Below are 19350 nucleotides of genomic sequence, written 5' to 3'. Positions count from 1 at the left end.
GCGGTATGCTGGGGCAATGGGAGGACAATAAGGGGATCAGGCAGAGAAAAAGCGAGCTGGATGGGTAGCTCTACTGAAGTATTCTCTCCCTTTCTTTCAAAGATGCATAAGTAAGTGAAAGTAAAATGTTGTACGTGTTTATGTTCAAACAAGCACCCCACACATCTCCTTGCCCTGGGCTAAGTCATCTTTATGAACCTTTTTGCCATTTCTGTACCTGCTGCAACAACAGCAGAGACATTCTTCCCAAGGACACGGGCTTCAGCTGGCCCTACTTTTCACCTTAAGTTGTTCTCAAAAGACTGTGCCCGTATTAGTTATTGCAGCAACAAACGAGTAGAAGCATCCAAGTTCAGAACTACAAAATCAGTTAAAACCACTTCAAAAGCTTCTAGTTATCACGGTGTACATCCCAGGTAAGGCCATAAGAGATCCCCCAAAAGCACAACAACCTGTCTCAATGTTTCTGTCCCCTTCCTTAAGGACCTTCACACTAACAGATGTGTGTCCCTACAAACCCGGCAGAAACTGCTGATGCTATGAACGATGCTCTGAATGCAGTAATTAAGTCTGAGGGTTTCAGCCCCAAATCCAAAAGCTGTGGATGCCGCCAAGGCCAAGCAATGCACCTTCTTGTTTATTCAGCACCACATGGCCTTCAAAGCACTTCTGTATGTGTTATCTTTTTTAATCTTCATGATACTCCTTCAAGGTAGGAATGGTTCAATCATTTAATCAACAGATATCTACTGAGTACCTTCTATGGGCCAGATACTGATCTACTCACCGAGCAAGGAACAAATCAAGCCCTCACCTTCATGAAGCATACATTTTAGTGGGGGCGGGGTGAGGTGCAGATAAATACTTATGGTCAGTGCAACGTTACTTAGTGATAAGTGCTATGAAGAAAAATAGGGCAAGATAAAGGAGTAGAGCATGACAGAGAGTGCTATAATTAGAGTGATCAGGGATGGTCTCTGAAGAGACATTTGAGCAGAGGTCTGAAGGAAGTGAGGGAGCAAGTCATGTGGGTCTTTGACAGAAGAGAATTCTAGGCAGAGGGAATAGCAAAAGCTCTGAGATAGGAACGTGCCCAACGGACTGTGGAACAGCACAGAGAACAGCATGGTTGGAGCACATAAGTGAAGGGGACAGTGGAGGAAAACTAAGAACCTGATCAGGCAGGGCCTTGTAGGCCACTAAGGCAAAGATTAGGTAGACCATTCTCATCCTCACTCTACAGATAAGGAAACTAAAAGAGAGAAAGTCCAAAGGACTTGCCTAAGGTCAAAGAAAAAGTGAGGTCTCGGGAAGTACCTTGCATTGCCACCACGAATTCTACTCAGGGCTCACGCTTCTCCTTGTGGAAATTAAAAGCGTTCTTTAAAACACAAAGAAGTATGTGCCTTATCATGGAAGGAGAGGCAAGGTACCCTAAGACTCAGCGATTCCATTTCTGAGTACATTCCACAGGGAACTCTTACAAGAGTCCAAAAGGAGTCGCGTACAAGGATGGCGATGGCTGCACTGTTTGAGGCAGCAAGGGGTTGGAAACAACACAATTGTCTTCTCTAGGTGAATAATAAGTAAAATGTGGTACATGCACAAGACTGCTCTGCAACCAAGAGAAATAATGAACTAGATACACGTATAACAGCATGGAAAGAGCGCAGAAACATGGTGTTTGGTTAAAAAAAAAGAAACTGAAATAAAAGTTTAGGGTGGTCATTGCTTCTGTTCAAATATTGTTGATTATCCTCCTTCCAAGAAGGCCCCTGCCCCCTTTGAAGGTCAACATGGCCATGTGACTTGCTTTACAAAAATGGGAGCAAAAGTGACATGTGTCACTCCTGGGCAGAAACTTTAAAAGCCAGAATGTGGTTCACAAGATTCCCTTTTCATTAAGCATATTTCAGACATGGTGCGTCCGTCAGCCTGAGTCCCTGATGGAATCCAATCAACAGAGCCTCCCACTGACCTGCAAGCATGTCAAACTACTGAGATTTTCTAGTCTATACCAACTGATGTAGATTTATAGCACAACAGGATTTTTAATAAAAAATGAATATAATTAAGGTGCACAACATGATGATTCAATACACACACACAGTGAAATGATTATTTCAGTCACGCTAATCAACATACACACCCCCTCACAAAGTTACTATTTTGTGTGTGTGTGACAAGAGCACACACAAAATCTACTCTCTTAGCGAATGTCCAGTATTCAATACAGTATTATTAACTGTAGTAATCATGCTAAGCATTAGATCTCTAGACTTATTCTTCCTATTAACTGCAACTTTGTATCCTCTGACGAACATCTCCCCATTTCCCCCACCTCCCCACCCCTGGTTAACCAACTATCTACTCTCTGCTTCTATGTATTCCACTTTTTTAGGTTCCACATATAAATTGAGATCATGCAGTATTTTTCTTTCTGTGTCTGGCTTATTTCATTTATCATACTGTCCTCCAGGTCCATCCATGGTGTCACAAATGGCAGGATTCCCTTCTCTTTTAAGGCTGAATAATAGTACAATATCATTCAGCACTCGAATTACACAAAACGATACTATCTATTGAATACCTCCCAAAGGCACACATATAGCCAACAAATGGGTGGAATTATAAGACCATATATTAAATAACCTAGAGTGGGTGAGATGGTGCCTGTGAAAAAAAGGGAAATGGAGAAGGGGGAATGAGAGTAAAGGGGAAAATAAGAGAAAAAAATGAAAAGGCATTAAAAGGTTTGTTAAACACGTGCAAATATTAGAAATTTCATTCACTCACTGATTCACTCCACAAACATTTGTGCACTTATTATGTGCCAGGTATTATTCTAGGTACTACTTACAGAACAGTGAATCCAAAAAGGGCAGTCCTATGCTTATAGTTTATGGTGTACAGAAGAGAGAAATATTTAAAATACCCTAAAAAAGATTGTGGACAGTGAAGAAATGTCATTAAAAAATCAGGTGACATGAGAAAGAGAGACCTATCTTAGATTAGGTGGTCTGTGAACATCTCTGAGGAAATGACATTTATGCAGAGAGGTGAAGATTGCTTCCTTCCTAGCTTGGGAACAGGAAGGGATGATTCATTCCAGGCAAAGGGAACAGCATGTGCAAGGGTCTGGAGGGAGTATGGACCATCCCGTGGAGGAAGTGAAAGAGGATCAGTGTAACGGAAGAAAGGAGCAGCAGGAAATGTGGTTAAAGAGTTGGGGTGGCGGGCAGGCAGGAGGGGGATAGCAGCAGGCTCATAGCCCAATATAAGGAGTTTGGATTTTATTCTAACTGCAATGAAACCATGAAAACATTTTAAACAGGGAAATGATATGATCTTATTTCCAATTTATTTCATTCTAACTTAGCACCCTTGCAATATGCTCATATACTTTTACAAACTTGCAGAAGAAATATTTTTGCATTTTTTTCTTCAAGGACCCCCGGAACTTGCATAGACATCAGGTCCCACATAACCCAGCTCTGTCTGAAAGGGGTAAGTGCTACGTTAGAGACCAGTCTCAAGGTGCCAGAAAGCCACAGAGAAGCAACCTTGCCAATTTAGTACCAAGAGTTCTTTAATGTCAATGGATTTTTTTCTTTCGTTTACACTGTATGATAATGTTCAAATTTGTGCCCTGGTCTAATCACAGAAATCATGAGTACATCAGCTTTCCTTGAAAAAGGTGAAAGATGTAGATGTATACAGCTTTCCCCCTATTAGTGGCAGGAAACATAGGCGAACAGTCCCTGTTTGTCTCAGACAGCCTACACAAAGATGCCTCCTATTGTAACACAGCAATGAGTCATGGAGGTAGGTGCACATGGCACAGAAAACTGAGCAAGGGAGAGTCGTTTATCCAGACGCTAAGGCACCTTAACACACATATCCACCGCCATGACTGGAAACTACCTTACCAAGCTTCCTTCGGCCTTCTCTACCCAGTAACAAAGGTACCAGCAGCTAACATTCATGGAAGGTTTCCTACTATTAGCTCATTTAATCTTCACAACTACTCTAAATAGGTTCTATCATTAGACCCATTTTCATAGGTGAAAAAACTAAACCTAAGCCCGAGAGAGATTTGTCCCAGGTCACAAAACCACAAACTTAGCCTGACTCCAGAATCCAACCTCTTAACCACTGTTTAGAATCTCCCAGTCCCACCCAAGCGTATCTGCCACCAACTCCAGGAGAGTTTCTTCTTTTCCTCCCAGTATTGTTTTCTTATAACAAAACTCCTCCCCTTTGCAAGAACACAGCAGTGGTGTCACAATTAACAACAGAAGGTACTTCCACTCAGTACCCTCCTCCAAATCAAACGGGAGCATATGATCAGGCCACAACATTCAAAATTTGTCCTGTCCTTCCCTGCCCTGGGGGGCTTTCAGACTATTTTAAGGGGATAAAATTCTGTACACTAAAACTGAACCAATCTTTGCAAAGTAATCCACTAACCTGTACAAGTTAATATCATGCAAAACAGACACTACAGTATTGAAAGGAGTTTGGGGACTTCCCTGGTGGCGCAGTGGTTAAGAATCCGCCTGCCAATGCAGGGGACAAGCGTTCGAGCCCTGGTCTGGGAAGATCCCACATGCCGCGGAGCAACTAAGCCGGCGCGCCTAGAGCCCGTGCTCTGCAATGAAGAGAAGCCCCCGCACCGCAACAAAGAGTAGCCCCCGCTCACCGCAACTAGAGAAAGCCTGTGCGCAGCAACTAAGACCCAATGCAGCCAAAAATTAATTAATTAAAAAAAAAAAAAGAAAGACAGAAAGAAAGGAATTTGTCTGAGGAATGTGGTTGAGCTCACATCACAGGTCTGTCCACCACTGGCCTTGTGATCATTACAGGGATGGACAGAACCACCAAGCCAACAGGTCCCCAGGCTATTAAAATTGAGAGAGTCAAAGGAAGGTTACAGAAATCACCAAAGGGGAGAAGATCCAAGCCTAATCTATTCATTTCATCAACTGGCTTCCTAAAGTCTCCAGTGTGCAGGTAAGAGATTAAGAACTAAATCTTTTCTGGTTATTTCTCCAGCTCGCCGGGTCTTTCTCCCTCAGACAGTCTTGTCCCTTATCCAGGACGCAAAAGAGTTGTGGGAACTCAGAAACATCCATGAAACAGCCGCATCATTGTTCAATGAAACAAAGTACTGGTTTGTGAGCAACACTGGAAGCTGCAGAGATGGAGCACCTTGTGTGTGATTTCCCAGACCATGGTGTCATGTCTCAGGTCGGAAGTTAGGGCTTATGGTCAAGCAAGGAACAGCCAGGAGAGACACTGATGAGATTTGTTTAATGAATGAATGAATAAAAAGTCAGATGAAGAAAAGAAAAACCGCTCCCTTCGAGACAAGAGAGTTTCCAGGAAGGCCAAGGAATGAGAGCCCCCAAAGTCGACAAGCGAAAATCCACTGTGATGTCGGTGTACACACGCCCCCGCTGGCCAGGCAGCGGCCGCAACTAGGCACTCCCAGCCCACAGGTGTCAGGTACGAAGGTGAGGACTGCTCACAGGTCCCAACTCCACACTCTATACCGAGTTGGTCTCAAAGACGCAGATGCGATCTTAATTTTTCCAAGACATCTGCTCCCTTCTCCCGGTTACAGGCCAGAATTGCAGAGGATCTGGGGGGGAAAGAGCTGGGTAGGGGCGGGCAATGAACCGGTTTTTACTTTTTAGGGAGAAGGAAAATGACCAGAGATCAGGGATGGCTGAAAGGGTCGGGAAAGGGGTGGGGATGGGGGCATCGCGACTCGTTGGGTCCACTGACTGGTCTTGAGTCAGGCGCACAATCTGTGCTTAGTCACCGATACCTCGGCAGCCGGGAGTTCCTCGCGCCTGGCAGCCCAAGACGTACGTGACGACCCGAGCGGAGCCCCGCGCGCCGCGCACACCCGACTCGGCTCCTGCGCCCGGGCCCCGGCCTCCCCAGCCCGGCCCCGGTGCTCGCCTCCCCCCAGACTTACTCAGCCGAGCTGGTCCCATTAACCGCGGAGCCGTCGGGGGCCGGGTTCAGCTGGATGGGCGTCGGCTTCTTCTTGGGCATTTTGGACCCGGGGAAGGCGCTCTCAACTCCGAGGGGAGGGCGGCCCCTCTTGCTTCCTCCCTCTGAGCTGCCCCGCGCCCGCCGCGCGGGGCCAAGTCAGGGCCGCGGGCCCGGGGGCTGCCTTCGGGGGGCGCGCCCTGCGCGGTCCCTTCAGGGCCGAGGGGGCCAGTGGCGGTCTCGGGAGACCCACGCCCCACTTGCTCGGCTCACAGGGAATCGAAGGGCTTCCCCGCCGGCGCAGCACGGCAGCCCGGGATTCCCTCCCGCTCTCCCTCAGTCCACCGGTCCCCGGGGCTCGAGGGGCCCCGCCGCGCGCGCACCACAGCGCTGCTCCAGCTACAGTCCGGGAAAGTGCGCCGCCGCCACTGCCGTGTTCCAAGCGACTCGGCGCAGTAGTCCCAGAGGGACTGGAGGGCGGGGGAGGGGTGGGGAAGGATAGGGAAGGGGGAAGCCTTGCCCCCCGCCCCCGCCCCGGGCAGCTGCGTTTTCCACACTCCCACTCGGCTCCGCCCCTTTTGCCTCGCCGGCAGCCAATGGGAACACGCCTCGGCGGCAGATGACGCGGAAATACGTCACGGGGCGCGGCGCGCTACTCTGGGGGCGGGGTCCGGCGCTGGCTCCACCGCGCCCTCTGCCGCACAGAGGCACCCAGGTGGACGCACCGGGGAGGGAGGTGATCTGGACTCAGTTGGTCGCCACGCGGTCTCCTCCGCTGGGGTGACTGTAGCCCACGGGCCGAGTCACGTTGATGGAGATGAAGTAATAAAACGAATAAAGAAAAGGACCCCTTCTTATTTCTAGAGGCAGCGTCGAGGAATAGACAAGTTGTCCAGAGACTCCTTGCACCTAAGGAACAGGCAAGTAGAAAGATACATATAAAACGGTAATACACAGTACTAGTCTACTGACGAGGGTACAGGGAGATGGGTGTTCAATGCTGATGAGACTTTAAATTGGGGCAACCTTTTCTGAGAGCAGATTGGGAATGTATTTTTAAAGCCTTTGAAAAAAAAAAAAGCCCTTTCTACCAATAATTCCAGTTCTATAAAACTTGAAGAAATAAGATGTGAATAAAGAGCTTAATGAGATAAAAGATGATTCAGGTGATTCAGAATGCACATTCAGTCCATCTCTTCCCCTTTGCCCTTCCTAAAGTATTCAGTCCTAAAGGCATTAGGTGTGTAAAACAATGTAAGCCTCTGCACCTGGTGGTCCAGAGCAGGGTGTAGCCACCCAGCTGTTTGCAACATATAGAGAGTAAGGTTCCCTTTTCATTTTGTAGCCCTTGGTACTGTTTGAATGTTTTGTTATTATGTATATAAAGTGTTCGATTTAAAACATTTTTTATAAATTGTTTAAAGATTAACATGAGAATGTAAAATAGTGCAGATAGTTTGGAAAACAATCTGGCAGTTCCTCAAACAGTTAAATATAGTTACCGTATGACCCAGCAATTCCACTCCTATGTGCTCAAGAGAAATGAAAAACATATATCCATACAAAACTTGTACACAAATGTTTATGCAAATGTATGGCAGCATTTTTCATAACAGCCAAAAAGTGGAAACAACCCAAATGTCCATCAACTGATGAACGGATAAACAAAATGTGGTACATCCATACAATGGAATATAACTTGGCCATAAAAAGGAATGAAGTGCTGACCCGTGCTATAGCATGCATGAACCTTGAAAACATTACGCTAAGTGAAAGAAGCAAGTCACAAAAACCCACATATTTTATGATTTCATTTATATAAAATGTCCACAACAGGCAAATCTATAGAGACAGAAAGTAGATTAGTAATTGCTTTAGAGTTTGGTGGGACAGTTGAGCAAGGAATAGTATAATAGAATGATAGCTAAAGGGTAAAGAATTTCTCTAGGAGGTGATGCAAATATCCTAAAATTGATAGTGGTGTTAGTTTCACATCTCTGTGAATTTATTAAAACCATTGAATTGTACACTTTAAATGGGTAAATTGTATGGTATGTGAATTGTCTCTCAATAAAGCTGTTATTAAAACAACCACCACATCAACAAGGAAATTCAGGGGAAAAATAAAATAGCTAACAGGGTCTTGAAGAACAAAGCTGGAGGATTTACACTACCATATATCAAGATTCATCTAAGACTGAGTATTTAAGACAGTATTTAAGGCACTGGCACAAGAACAGACAAATAGACCAATGGAGTAGCATAGAGTCTGGAAACAAACCCATCTGTATTTGATCACCTGATTTATGACAAAGATAACAATACAATGCAGTGGGGGAAAGGGTAGCCTTTTGGATAAATAGTGCTGGGTCAATTGAATATCCATACGGGAAAAAAAATGAGTCTTGACCACTACATCACATCATACATAACAAATCAACTCTAGATGGATTATAGAACTAAACACAACTTTTAAAAGAAAATATTGGAGAATATCTTCATGACGTTAGGGTAGGCAAAGATTTCTTAAACAAGACATACGTGCGCACACACACAAACACAAATCATAAAGGAAAAACATGATAAATTAGACTACATTAAAGTTAATTATTTTGACCTTCAAAAAGGGTAAAAAGACGGCGGTCCAGTGGTTAGAACTCGGTGCTTTCACTGCCGTGGCCCAGGTTCAATCTTTAGTCAGGGATCTAAGATCCTGCAAGTCACGCTGCATGGCCAAAAAAAAGGGTGTGGGGGGTAAAAAGAAAGAAGACATTTGCAACATATATTGGAAAAAGAATGCATATGTATAATATATAAAGAACTCCTACACCTTAACTAGAAAAGGACATGAAAAGAGGCTGAATTTCTTTAGTTATCAGGAAAATGCAACTTAAAGCCACAATGTGAGTACCTAATGCCACTAAAGTATACACTTGCTAATGGTCAAAATGGTAAAATTTTTATGTATATTTTACCACAATAATAATAAAAAACTCTATAATACTACACTTACTATTCTGGCTAAACTGAAAAGGATAAGTAATATCAAATGTTGGTAAGATGTGGAGCAACTAGGACAGGATTCTCTTACACTGATGGTGGGAGTATAAATTTGAGCAACCAGTTTGAAAAACTGTTTGGTAGTATGTACTATAAGGTTGAACATCTATCTTATGACCCAGAGATTCTGATCTTGGACATATACCTACAGAAATCAATATATATGTTCACCAAAAAAAAAGGTATAAGAATATTCATAGCACCACTATTCATAATAGTTATTAGGGAAACAACCCAAATGTCCATCAACAGTAAATGGATAAATTGTGGTAAATTCATGCAATGGAATACAGCATTGTGAAAATAGACTACAACTACTTGCAACAATATGAATTAATCTCACTAACATCCTGTTGAGTAGAAGATAAGACACAAGAAATATATATATATATGCTCAAAACTGACAAATCGAATCTATGGTGGTAGAAGTTGGGATAGTCATTATCCTTGAGGAGGAAAGTAACAGGAAGATGAGTTGAAGTAGGCTTTTAGGGTACTGGTAATGTTTGCTTTCTTGATCTGGGGGGAGATCACAGGAAAGTGTGTTCCAGTTACGATTTATGTTATCTTTCAGTAAAACAATCTATGTTCTGGATCTATGTTACCCTTCAATAAAACAATTACTAGAGGAAAAAAAATTATTCAACATCACTAATCATCAAGGAAATGGAAATCAAAACCACAGTGAGTTATCACCTCACACCTGTTAGAATGGCTATCATCAAAAAGACAAGCCATAAGTGTTGGCAGAGCATGGAGAAAAGGGAACCCTTGGGTATTTTTGGTGGGAATGCAAATTGATACATCAAAAAAACATAAAATTTTGGAGGTGTCTCAAGAAAACATAAAATTAAAAATAGATCTACCAGGGCTTCCCTGGTGGCGCAGTGGTTGAGAATCCGCCTGCCAATGCAGAGGACAAGGGTTCGATCCCTGGTCCGGGAAGATCCCACATGCCGCAGAGCAACTAAGCCCGTGTGCCACAACTACTGAGCCTGTGCTCTAGAGCCCCTGAGCCACAACTACTGAGCCCACGTGCTGCAACTACTGAAGACCACGTGCCTAGAGGCTCTGCTCCACAACGAGAGAAGCCACTGCAATGAGAAGCCCGTGCACTGCAACGAAGAGTAGCCCCTGCTTGCCACAACTAGTGAAAGCCCATGCTCAGCAATGAAGACCCAACACAGTCAAAAATTAAAAAAAAAATAAATCTACCAGATCTATCTGGTAGAGATATCTGCACTCTTGTGTTCATTGCAGCATTATTCACGAGAGCCAAGATATGGCAACAGCCTAAGTGTTGGTCAACAGATGAATACACAAAGAAGACCTAGTGTGTAGACAAAATGGAATATTATTCAGCCATGAGATAGAAGGAAATCCTGCCGTTTGCAACAACGTGGATGGACCTTATATTAAGGGAGATGAGTCAGACAGAGAAAAACAAATACTGTATGATCTCAGTTGTATGTGAGATCTAAAAAGCCAAACTCAGGGAAATAGAGAGTAGAGTGGAGGTTACCAGGGACTGTGGTGGAGGAAATGGGGAGATATTGGTCAAAGGGTACAAACTTCCAGTTATAGTTAATAAATTCTGGGGATCTAATGTACACTATGGTGATTGATTATAGCTAATAATACTGTATTATATATTTAACTGAACGTTGCTAAGAGTAGATTTTAAATGTTCTCACACAAAACAGAAATGGTAATTAGGGAACGATATGGAAGGCTTAGCTAATGCTATGGTGATAATCATTTTGCAATATATAGCTGTGTCAATTCAACATATTGTACACCTTAAACTTACACAATGTTATATGTCAATTATATCTCAATAAAGCAGGTGGAAAAAAGAAATCATGAGAAAACTTTTTTTTCCCTCAAAAAATAGGTCAGACTGACTGAAATGTATTTTTATTTATCTTTTGTTTTTTAGATTGAAAGAAAATATCAGCCTTTCTCACATGAAAACATTTAGGTCTTCTGAGTATTTTGTGGGTTATTTATTTATTTATTTATTTATTTATTTATTTATTTATTTATTTTGGCTGTGCAGGGTCTTAGTTTCGGCACGCGGGATCTTTAGTTGCGGCATGGGACTTCTTAGTTGCAGCATGCAGACTCTTAGTTGCAGCATGCATGTGGGATCTAGTTCCCCGACCAGGGATCAAACCCCAGCCCCCTGCATGGGGAGCACAGAGTCTTACCCACTGGACCACCAGGGAAGTCTCTGTGGGTTTTATTTCAAACTTTGTGGGTTTTAAAAAAATTATGTAACTAATATCAGCTTATTATGTGGGGGAAAAAAACTAGAATAGTATAAAAAAGATAATAAGAACCATTCATGATACACTACTCAATGATAATTTCTCTTTACATTATGGAGTTCATAATGGTGCTCATTATGGTGTTCATCTTAGCCATACTCACACAGTTGATACTATAGGATCAGTGAACTTTATGATACTATCAATTTATGAGTTTTATTTTAGAGGCAAGTCCATATTTTCTTCTTACAAATTAAGATCTTTTATTCTCTTATTATGACAAATTCAGTTGGGAAATTCAAAATTAAAAAAAGTCATTATTGTAAACAGAAGTTAATCCATATGAAGCAATTCTACCTTACATTTTTTCTTCATTTTAATACCAGTTTTTTCTATTCTCGAGTCATGAGAGAACTCTGACTCTTTATTAGAGGCTTTTACTACCATTAACTCCCTTTGCCTGTAATTCATTCTGTTCAGGGTGGGGCTGATTTTTCTTAATGTTTAAATAAATAGCTAAGGAATATAATCCATTGTCTAGATTTTTAAGCTCCTGCGAGTTTGGCAAGTTGTTCCTATTGAGTAACTGAGTGAAGGGTCACAGTGGGAAGGGTAACACTGCCTTCCCTCCCCCTTCATAGAGGAGGTACATCCGCTTCCCCGATTCTGGATGTCAGACGTTCCAAATGTAGCGAAACCACTGGGTTATTTTGGGAGCCACTTTTAATGGTCACTTGCCCTTCATTTAAAGGAAAAGGTGCCTCAACAAGGTGAGGGCTGATGCAATTTCAATTGCTGTCTAAGGATGTGGCTTCAACCAGACAGGATGTCAGATCTGGCACCTTTTTTTGGAGGGGAGTGGGTGTAGGGACCTCGCCCTGGCTTGGCATCCAAGAGAGGAGATGTGGTACTTTGCTTTTCACCCTTGGGGAGAACAGTGAAAGAAGATACACTTGGGACATACTAGCTTCCTAGACGGCAGCTGTGGAGAAGGAAGTCTTGACTTCCTTTGGAATCAGTCCAGGATCCCGGACATTCTTAATCTCTAATCTGGTTTGAGATGAAACAAATCTTTCCCAGGACATTTATTTGAATGCTTATCATCACTGGACTTTCTTTTTTTTTTTTTTTTCCATGCTTTCTTCTACTCAGTGGGAAACCCCTGAGTCATCCTTTTCCTGCCAAGTGCTTTGCAAAGATTACAAGCAGGAAATTTAAAATGAAAGTGACCATTTAATCTACAGAGATTTGGGAGCTGTGATAAGAGCATATATGACCTACATGGGTAGAGCCATCATAACATCTGACTGTCAATCTTTTTATAATTCACACTCTTGCTCAGAGGTCAGGTCACCTTACAGAGAGTTTAGAATTTGCCTTAAAAAGTGTCATCTCCAACAATGAACAGTGCATGACATGTAATCTGGGTTTATGTATATTTTAAGATATTTTAAATTATATTGATTGATACATCAACGTGTTTTGGAGTTTTATATACTCCCAGGGAGCAAGGAATCTCTTCTCTGCGATGTGTCAGATTGTTTTAACTGTACAGTCTCATAAAATATAAAGTATTGTTACTGTCATTATAATGATAGCACTGTTGTGTCATTAGAATTACTACTGAGCCATACAGCTATTTATTCTTGCTTCTGCATGTGCTTTCTCTGAATAGACAGACCTTTATAACTAGATCCTAGTCTAGTATCTGATATGGGGCTTCTGTGTAAAGAGAATGGGAGACTGAGTTCATTTTAGAATTTTAGAGCTAGACCGTAGGGGTCAGGGTATCCAATCACCCCATCTTATAAATAGCAAAACTGAGCCTCAGTGAGTTTGGTGGTGTCCTTTATGGTTACATAGCTAGCTAGGGGTAGAACAGGGACACATCTTCTAATTGCCAGGCTAATGATCTTCTAAAATGTCTTGGTATCTTGCCAAATAATAGATAGGTAAAATTAGTTTTATTTGATAGTCGTCAGGTAAGTTTGTTTGGCTGTGACATTTTCAAGTATCTCCAGTTATAATGCCACTAAAGATCTTGGCCATGCCATAAATAACCATAATATGATTATTTTTCCTTTATCTACCACCCCTTTCTCTAATTTTGATACATACCTTCAATTTCAGGTGGTATCAAACCATATTTGGCGTAAGTTCAATAGATTTGAATAGATCATAATCCACACTTCTTTTAAGTTTTATGAATCTGGGGCCAAACTTAGAAACTGACATATCTAGAGTCCTTCAAACTTAGTTTATAAACTGTTGAAAAAAAAAATTTCATATAATGTCCATAATGCATACAGTTCAAATTTATTTTAGGGAAATAAGCAGAGATATGCACAACAGATTTATATACAACAGAGATGTATATTTCAGCATTACTCATAATAACAAGCTGTAGACACAAATTAATTTTTCTTTTTATACTCAACTTGTTTGCTCTCTTTTATTGAATTCAGTGTTTTTTGTTTTTTGTTTTTTTCCCCCTTGGAAGAAAATACAAGAATTTGTTCACAGTAATTACCTTTAGAAAGAAAGACTTACTGAGTGGGAAGAAAAGCTTTCACTTTTCATTTTGTACCTTTTTGTATTTTGTTAGATTTTTCTGTCCATATAAATGAACTGATATTTCCTAGGCAGGAAGATTATGGGCAATTTTTGCTTCCCTTCTTTGAATTTCTCTGTGTTAAAAAAGTAATAGATTATATTATCTTAAAAAATTAATGTCCAAAAATAGAGGATTTTATGATACATCTACATGATGAAATTTAATGCATCAGTTTAAAAATCTCTCTTTAAAAGAGTAATGTAATGGCACGGGAAAATGTTCCAAAAATAATGACAAAAGCACTTATAAAAATTATGTACATATGAGCACCATTTTATTATTAAAATACAGTGTAAATGTATATGATGGAGAGAGAGAGGGAGAGATTGAGAGAGAAAAGACAAAGAACATATCTCAAGATGTTAACAGTGTTTATTTTTAGGAGGTAAAAGTATGGGTGAGACTATTTTCTTTTTTATTTTGTACTTTTTAGTATTCTCCAGATTTTGCTGGTGAGCATTTATTAGTTGATAGTGCCTCAGACTCAGTCCCTTTTTTTGTCTACATTCTCTGCTTACATGACCTCCACCATCTATATGTTGATGAGCTCCCAATTTTATTACTGCTGGTCTAGACCTCTCCTCCTGAGTTTCAGACACACAACCAACTGCCTCCTTGGAATTTCTACTTGGATGTCTCAGTGGGCATCACAAACTCAAAATACCTCAACTGGAGCACTTGATTCCACTCCCTCACCCCACTCTAATCATCTTGATTTCTCTCTTCCCAGCACCACCCACATCCAAACTGTCAGAAAACTCTGAAGAGTCCTGCTCTGGCCCTGGGCTTCAGAGCCTCCACTCTGGTCCTGTTTTTTGTTTTTTGTTTTAAAATATTTATTTATTTATTTATTTGGTTGTGCCGGGTCTTAGTTGCGGCAGGCGGGCTCCTTAGTTGTGGCACATGGGCTCCTTAGTTGCGGCACGCATGTGGGATCTAGTTCCCTCACCAGGGATCAAACCAGGGCCCCCTGCATTGGGAGCACAGAGTCTTATCCACTGTGTCACCAGGGAAGTCCCTCCACTCTGGCCCTTGTCTGGCCACACCCCTCACCACACCATGAGGAGTCCTCAGGGCCAAAGGGTCATGCCTGCACAGAGCCTGTGCCCCAGCTTCTAGACCATTCTCTGGTCACCCAAGACTCCAGAATTCCCTCTCTAAACAGTGCAGGGCCTGCAGGGATTCTTTCCCTGATCCATCCTCCTGAGAACAGAGTGGCATACTACGCCCAGGTGTGGACTACCCTAGGCCCAAGTGTGGCCAAGGAACTATTTGAAAGAGGTGTGGACAGAGCTTGGCTCATGGGTTGGAAGTCCACGCACCTGTGGGTGAAAACCCTTGCAGTGTGGGATGGACTTGGAGGGGAGATGAGAACAGGGAGCAGAGGGAGGAAGGCTGGGGGGCCGGCTCTCCCCAAGGTGCATTATGGCATTCCACGGAATCTGAGAAGTCTCAATTCCATCTTAGACTTCCATGTTGTTGTGAAAGTATATTTTTCAAGATAGGAGGATAGAACATTTTATTTCATGAACTGCAGCTTAATTTATCACTGTTGCATAGGTAAGCATTTGGTATTTGGCCTCCATTTGACCTTTTGCCCTGGGTCCCACAAACATCAGGAATGGGGCTGCCTTTAAGTTCTGTCTTCCAAACATAAGAATGTTAACTGGACCTCTGCTTTCCCTCTGGCTGCCTAATAGTCCATTCTCCATAGAGCAGCTAGAGGATCTTCAAAAACAAACAAACATTAGTCTCCCACTTAAGGCCCAGCAGTGGCTCCATCTCCAAAACCTTCATCAGAATTTACCAGCTCTGGAACTTCCTTGGTGGCCCAGTGGTTAAGACCCTGTGCTCCAAATACAGAGGGCCTGGGTTCAATCCCTGGTCAGGGAACTAGATCCCACATGCATGCCGCAACTAAGGAGCCCACGTGCCACAACTAAGGAGCCCGCAAACTGCAACTAAGGAGCCCGCCTGCCGCAACTAAGACCCGGTGCAACCAATTAAATAAATATTAAAAAAAAAAAAAAAAAAGAACTTTCCAGCTCTGCCTGCACCAGACCTCACCTCATCCTACTTTCCGCCTTAGTCACCAAACTCTGGCCACCGTGACCTTCTTTCCTCCTTCTGAACACACCTGCTTGTTCCTGTTTACTCAGTGTGGAGCAGTCTTCACCCTTTGCTTGGCTGCCTACTTCTTTCTGTAGACTGTGCCCAGGTGTCACTTCCTCATCCTCAGTACATTGTCCCTCTTGTCACTCTTTGTCACAATACCACTTTGTTTTCTCCCTTCGTTATCTTCTTTGTTTATTTACTTGTTTATTTTTTGGTTCCCTGTTGGTTCACCTCATCTGTCACGCTCGCCATTTCATCACTAGCTCTGAGAACCATACCTGGCATATAGACAATCAATAAATACTTGTTGAATAGATAACCCTTCTCTTTCTGGCCAGACCCTGTAAACAATGTCCCAGGGCATATAAATTAAGCAGCATGATCCAGTGTGATCTCTGTTTTTAGAAGATATTGGTATCCAGAAAAGTTTGGGTTACACTATAAACCAATGGCAAATTAGTTGTGGCACGGGCTCCTTAGTTGTGGCATGCAAACTCTTAGTTGCGGCATGCATTTGGGATCTAGTGTCTCACCTGCCCAGGCTCTTTCCATAGCAATGTGTTACCTGCCTGAGAGCTCCCTGAACCCAAAGAATCCTTCCTCCTCATGTGTTTTTCTATACTCTGTAAAACTATCTGTTGAATCGTCCTGTTTTAGAAAAGGAAAAATCCTTAGCGAGTTTCTAAAAAAACTCCATCTGTAATGTACTGCAGTGCCTTCTTATAAAAAAGAAATATTTCTTGGCTTTTACTCAAAACTTTTTGTCCTAACTTTTCTGCCCTCATAGGCAATAAAAAATATGTAATTTTTTCACATGAAATTATTTTGTTTTACTTCAAGACATTTAGCCATTTGCAATGTAAACATAAAAAAAAATTCTCACCTTGAAGGATTAAGACTATGGGAGAGAACAATTATAAAATAAAATAGTCAGTTAATTCACATGGCCCTTTTTTAAAATATATATTTATTTATTTATTTTTGGCTGCGTTGCATCTTTGTTGCTGTGTGCAGGCTTTCTCTAGTTGCGGTGAGCAGGGGCTACTCTTCGTTGCGGTGCACGGGCTTCTCACTGTGGTGGCTTCTCTTGTTGCGCAGTATGGGCGCTAGGCATGCAGGCTTCAGTAGTTGTGGCATGTGGGCTCAGTAGTTGTGGCTCGCGGGCTGTAGAGCGCAGGCTCAGTAGTTGTGGCGCATGGGCTTGGTTGCTCCGTGGCATGTGGGATCTTCCTGGACCAGGGCTAGAACCCAGGCCCCCTTCATTGGGAATGCGGAGTCTTACCCACTGGACTACCAGGGAAGTCCCTTGTTTGGTTTTGTTTTGGTTTTATTTATTTTTTTCGTACAAAAAATAAGAAGAAGAAGAAGAAAAAAAGTGATTACTCATTCAATTTCTGTAAGGTAACAGGTCCCAAATTCAGTGCTATATACCGTTGAGAACTGGGAACTCAATAAATACATTCAAATTAGTTTAAATTCTATTGAGGGAATTTTCTTCTGTATTTAAAAAACATCTCTTATACTTTGAACCTTTTTTTACAGATCTATTGAGACATAATCATATGATAGATGGCATACGTAGAAAGGACATTTGAACAGTTTTGACATTATGTGGAGAAACCATCACCACAATCAAGATAATAAAACACATCCACTACCTCCCAACAGTTTCCTTGTGCCCCTTTAGAATCCCTCCCTCATCTGCCCATTGCCCTACTATAGTTTGCATTTTCTAGAATTTTATTTATTTATTTAAGTTTTATTGAAGTATAGTTGATTTACTATGTTGTGTTTAATTTCTGCTGTACAGCAAAGTGACTCAGTTATACATATATTTTTAATATTTTTTTCATTATGGTTTATCACAGGACCTTGTTGTTTATCCATCCTATACATAACTAGAATTTTATATAAATGGAATTTTATGGTATGTACTCTTTAACATGCTTTTTTGGGGGGTCTGGCTTCTTTGAGCATACTTACTGAGGTTCACCCATGTTGTGTGTGTCAATAGTCCATTGACTGCTGAGTAGCAAACCATTCTATGGCTATGTCACAATTTGTTTATTCGCCTTTTGATGGATATTTGTATTGTTTTTAGTTTTTTGGCTATTACAAATAAAGCTGCTATGAACATCTGTGTACAAGTCTTTATATGGATACGTTTTCATTTCTCTCGAGATACCCAAGAGTAAAATGACTGGGTCATACAGTAGGTGTATGTTTAACTTTTAAAGAAACTTCCAAACTATTTTCCAAAGTGTTTAAACTATTTTACATTCCCATCAGTAGTGTAGGAGAGTTCCAGGTGTTCTACATCTTTGCCAGTATCTGGTGTGGTCAGTCTTTTAAAATGTAAGTCATTCTATTGGATGCATACTGGTACCTCATTGTGGTTTTAATTTATACTTCCCTACTGACTAATGATATGGAGCATCTTTTTATATGCTTATCTAATATCCGTATATCTCCTTTGGTGACGTGAATGTTTAAATCTTTTGCCCATTCCCCACCCCACCCCGTCCCCACACCAGGGATCGAACCCATGCCCCCTGCAGTGGAAGGGCGGAGCCTTAACCACGGGACCACCAGGGAAGTCCCTCTTTTGCCCATTTTGAACTGGGTTGTTTGTCTTATTCTTGAGTTTTTTTTTTTTTTTAAGAGTTCTTTATACACTCTAGATACAAGTCCTTAGTCAAATATATGATTTGCAACTATTTTCTCCCTGCCTGTGGTTTGTTTTTTCATTTTCTTTGAAGAACAAAAAGTTTTTAATTTTGATGAAGTCCAGTTTATTGATCTTTTGCAGTTCATAGTTTTTTGTATTCTATCTAGGAAATTTTTTTTTTAAATATTTATTTATTTATTTATTTTTGGCTGTGTTGGGTCTTTGTTGCTGCACGCGGGCTTTCTCTAGTTGCGGCGAGCGGGGGCTACTCTTTGTTGTGGTACGCTGGCTTCTCATTGTGGTGGCTTCTCTTCGTGTGGAGCGCGGGCTCTAGGCATGCGGGCTCAGTAGTTGTGGCTCGCGGGCTCTAGAGCGCAGGTTCAGTAGTTGTGGCACACGGGCTTAGTTGCTCCGCAGCATGTGGGATCTTCCCGGACCAGGGCTCGAACCCGTGTCCCCTGCATTGGCAGGCGGATTCATAACCACTGCGCCACCAGGGAAGTCCCCCTATCTAGGAAATTTTGCCATTCAAATGCCATCAGGGAAATTTTCTTTCATACTTTGAATAACATCTCTTAAACTTTGAATCTTCAAAATACGCTCCTTGGTCATGAAAACAC

The 19350-nt window shown here is 41.9% G+C and overlaps 1 protein-coding gene across 1 annotated transcript in view; it reads right to left on the bottom strand.

Annotated features, from left to right (window-relative positions):
* The window catches only part of MAP2K1 (mitogen-activated protein kinase kinase 1), an 80676-nt gene extending 74105 nt beyond the window's left edge, over positions 1-6571 (bottom strand). Inside the window, exon 1 of the mRNA XM_082383403.1 lies at positions 5987-6571. Within this exon, the coding sequence (XP_082239529.1) occupies positions 5987-6066 (80 nt within the window). The 5' untranslated portion in view covers positions 6067-6571. The remainder of the gene's footprint in view (positions 1-5986) is intronic.
* Positions 6572-19350: the final 12779 nt, after the last annotated feature.

Source organism: Balaenoptera borealis (genome assembly GCF_965194805.1).
Source record: "Balaenoptera borealis genome assembly, chromosome: 3".
NCBI lineage: Eukaryota > Metazoa > Chordata > Mammalia > Artiodactyla > Balaenopteridae > Balaenoptera > Balaenoptera borealis.
This window is presented reverse-complemented; position numbering and strand designations above follow the sequence as displayed.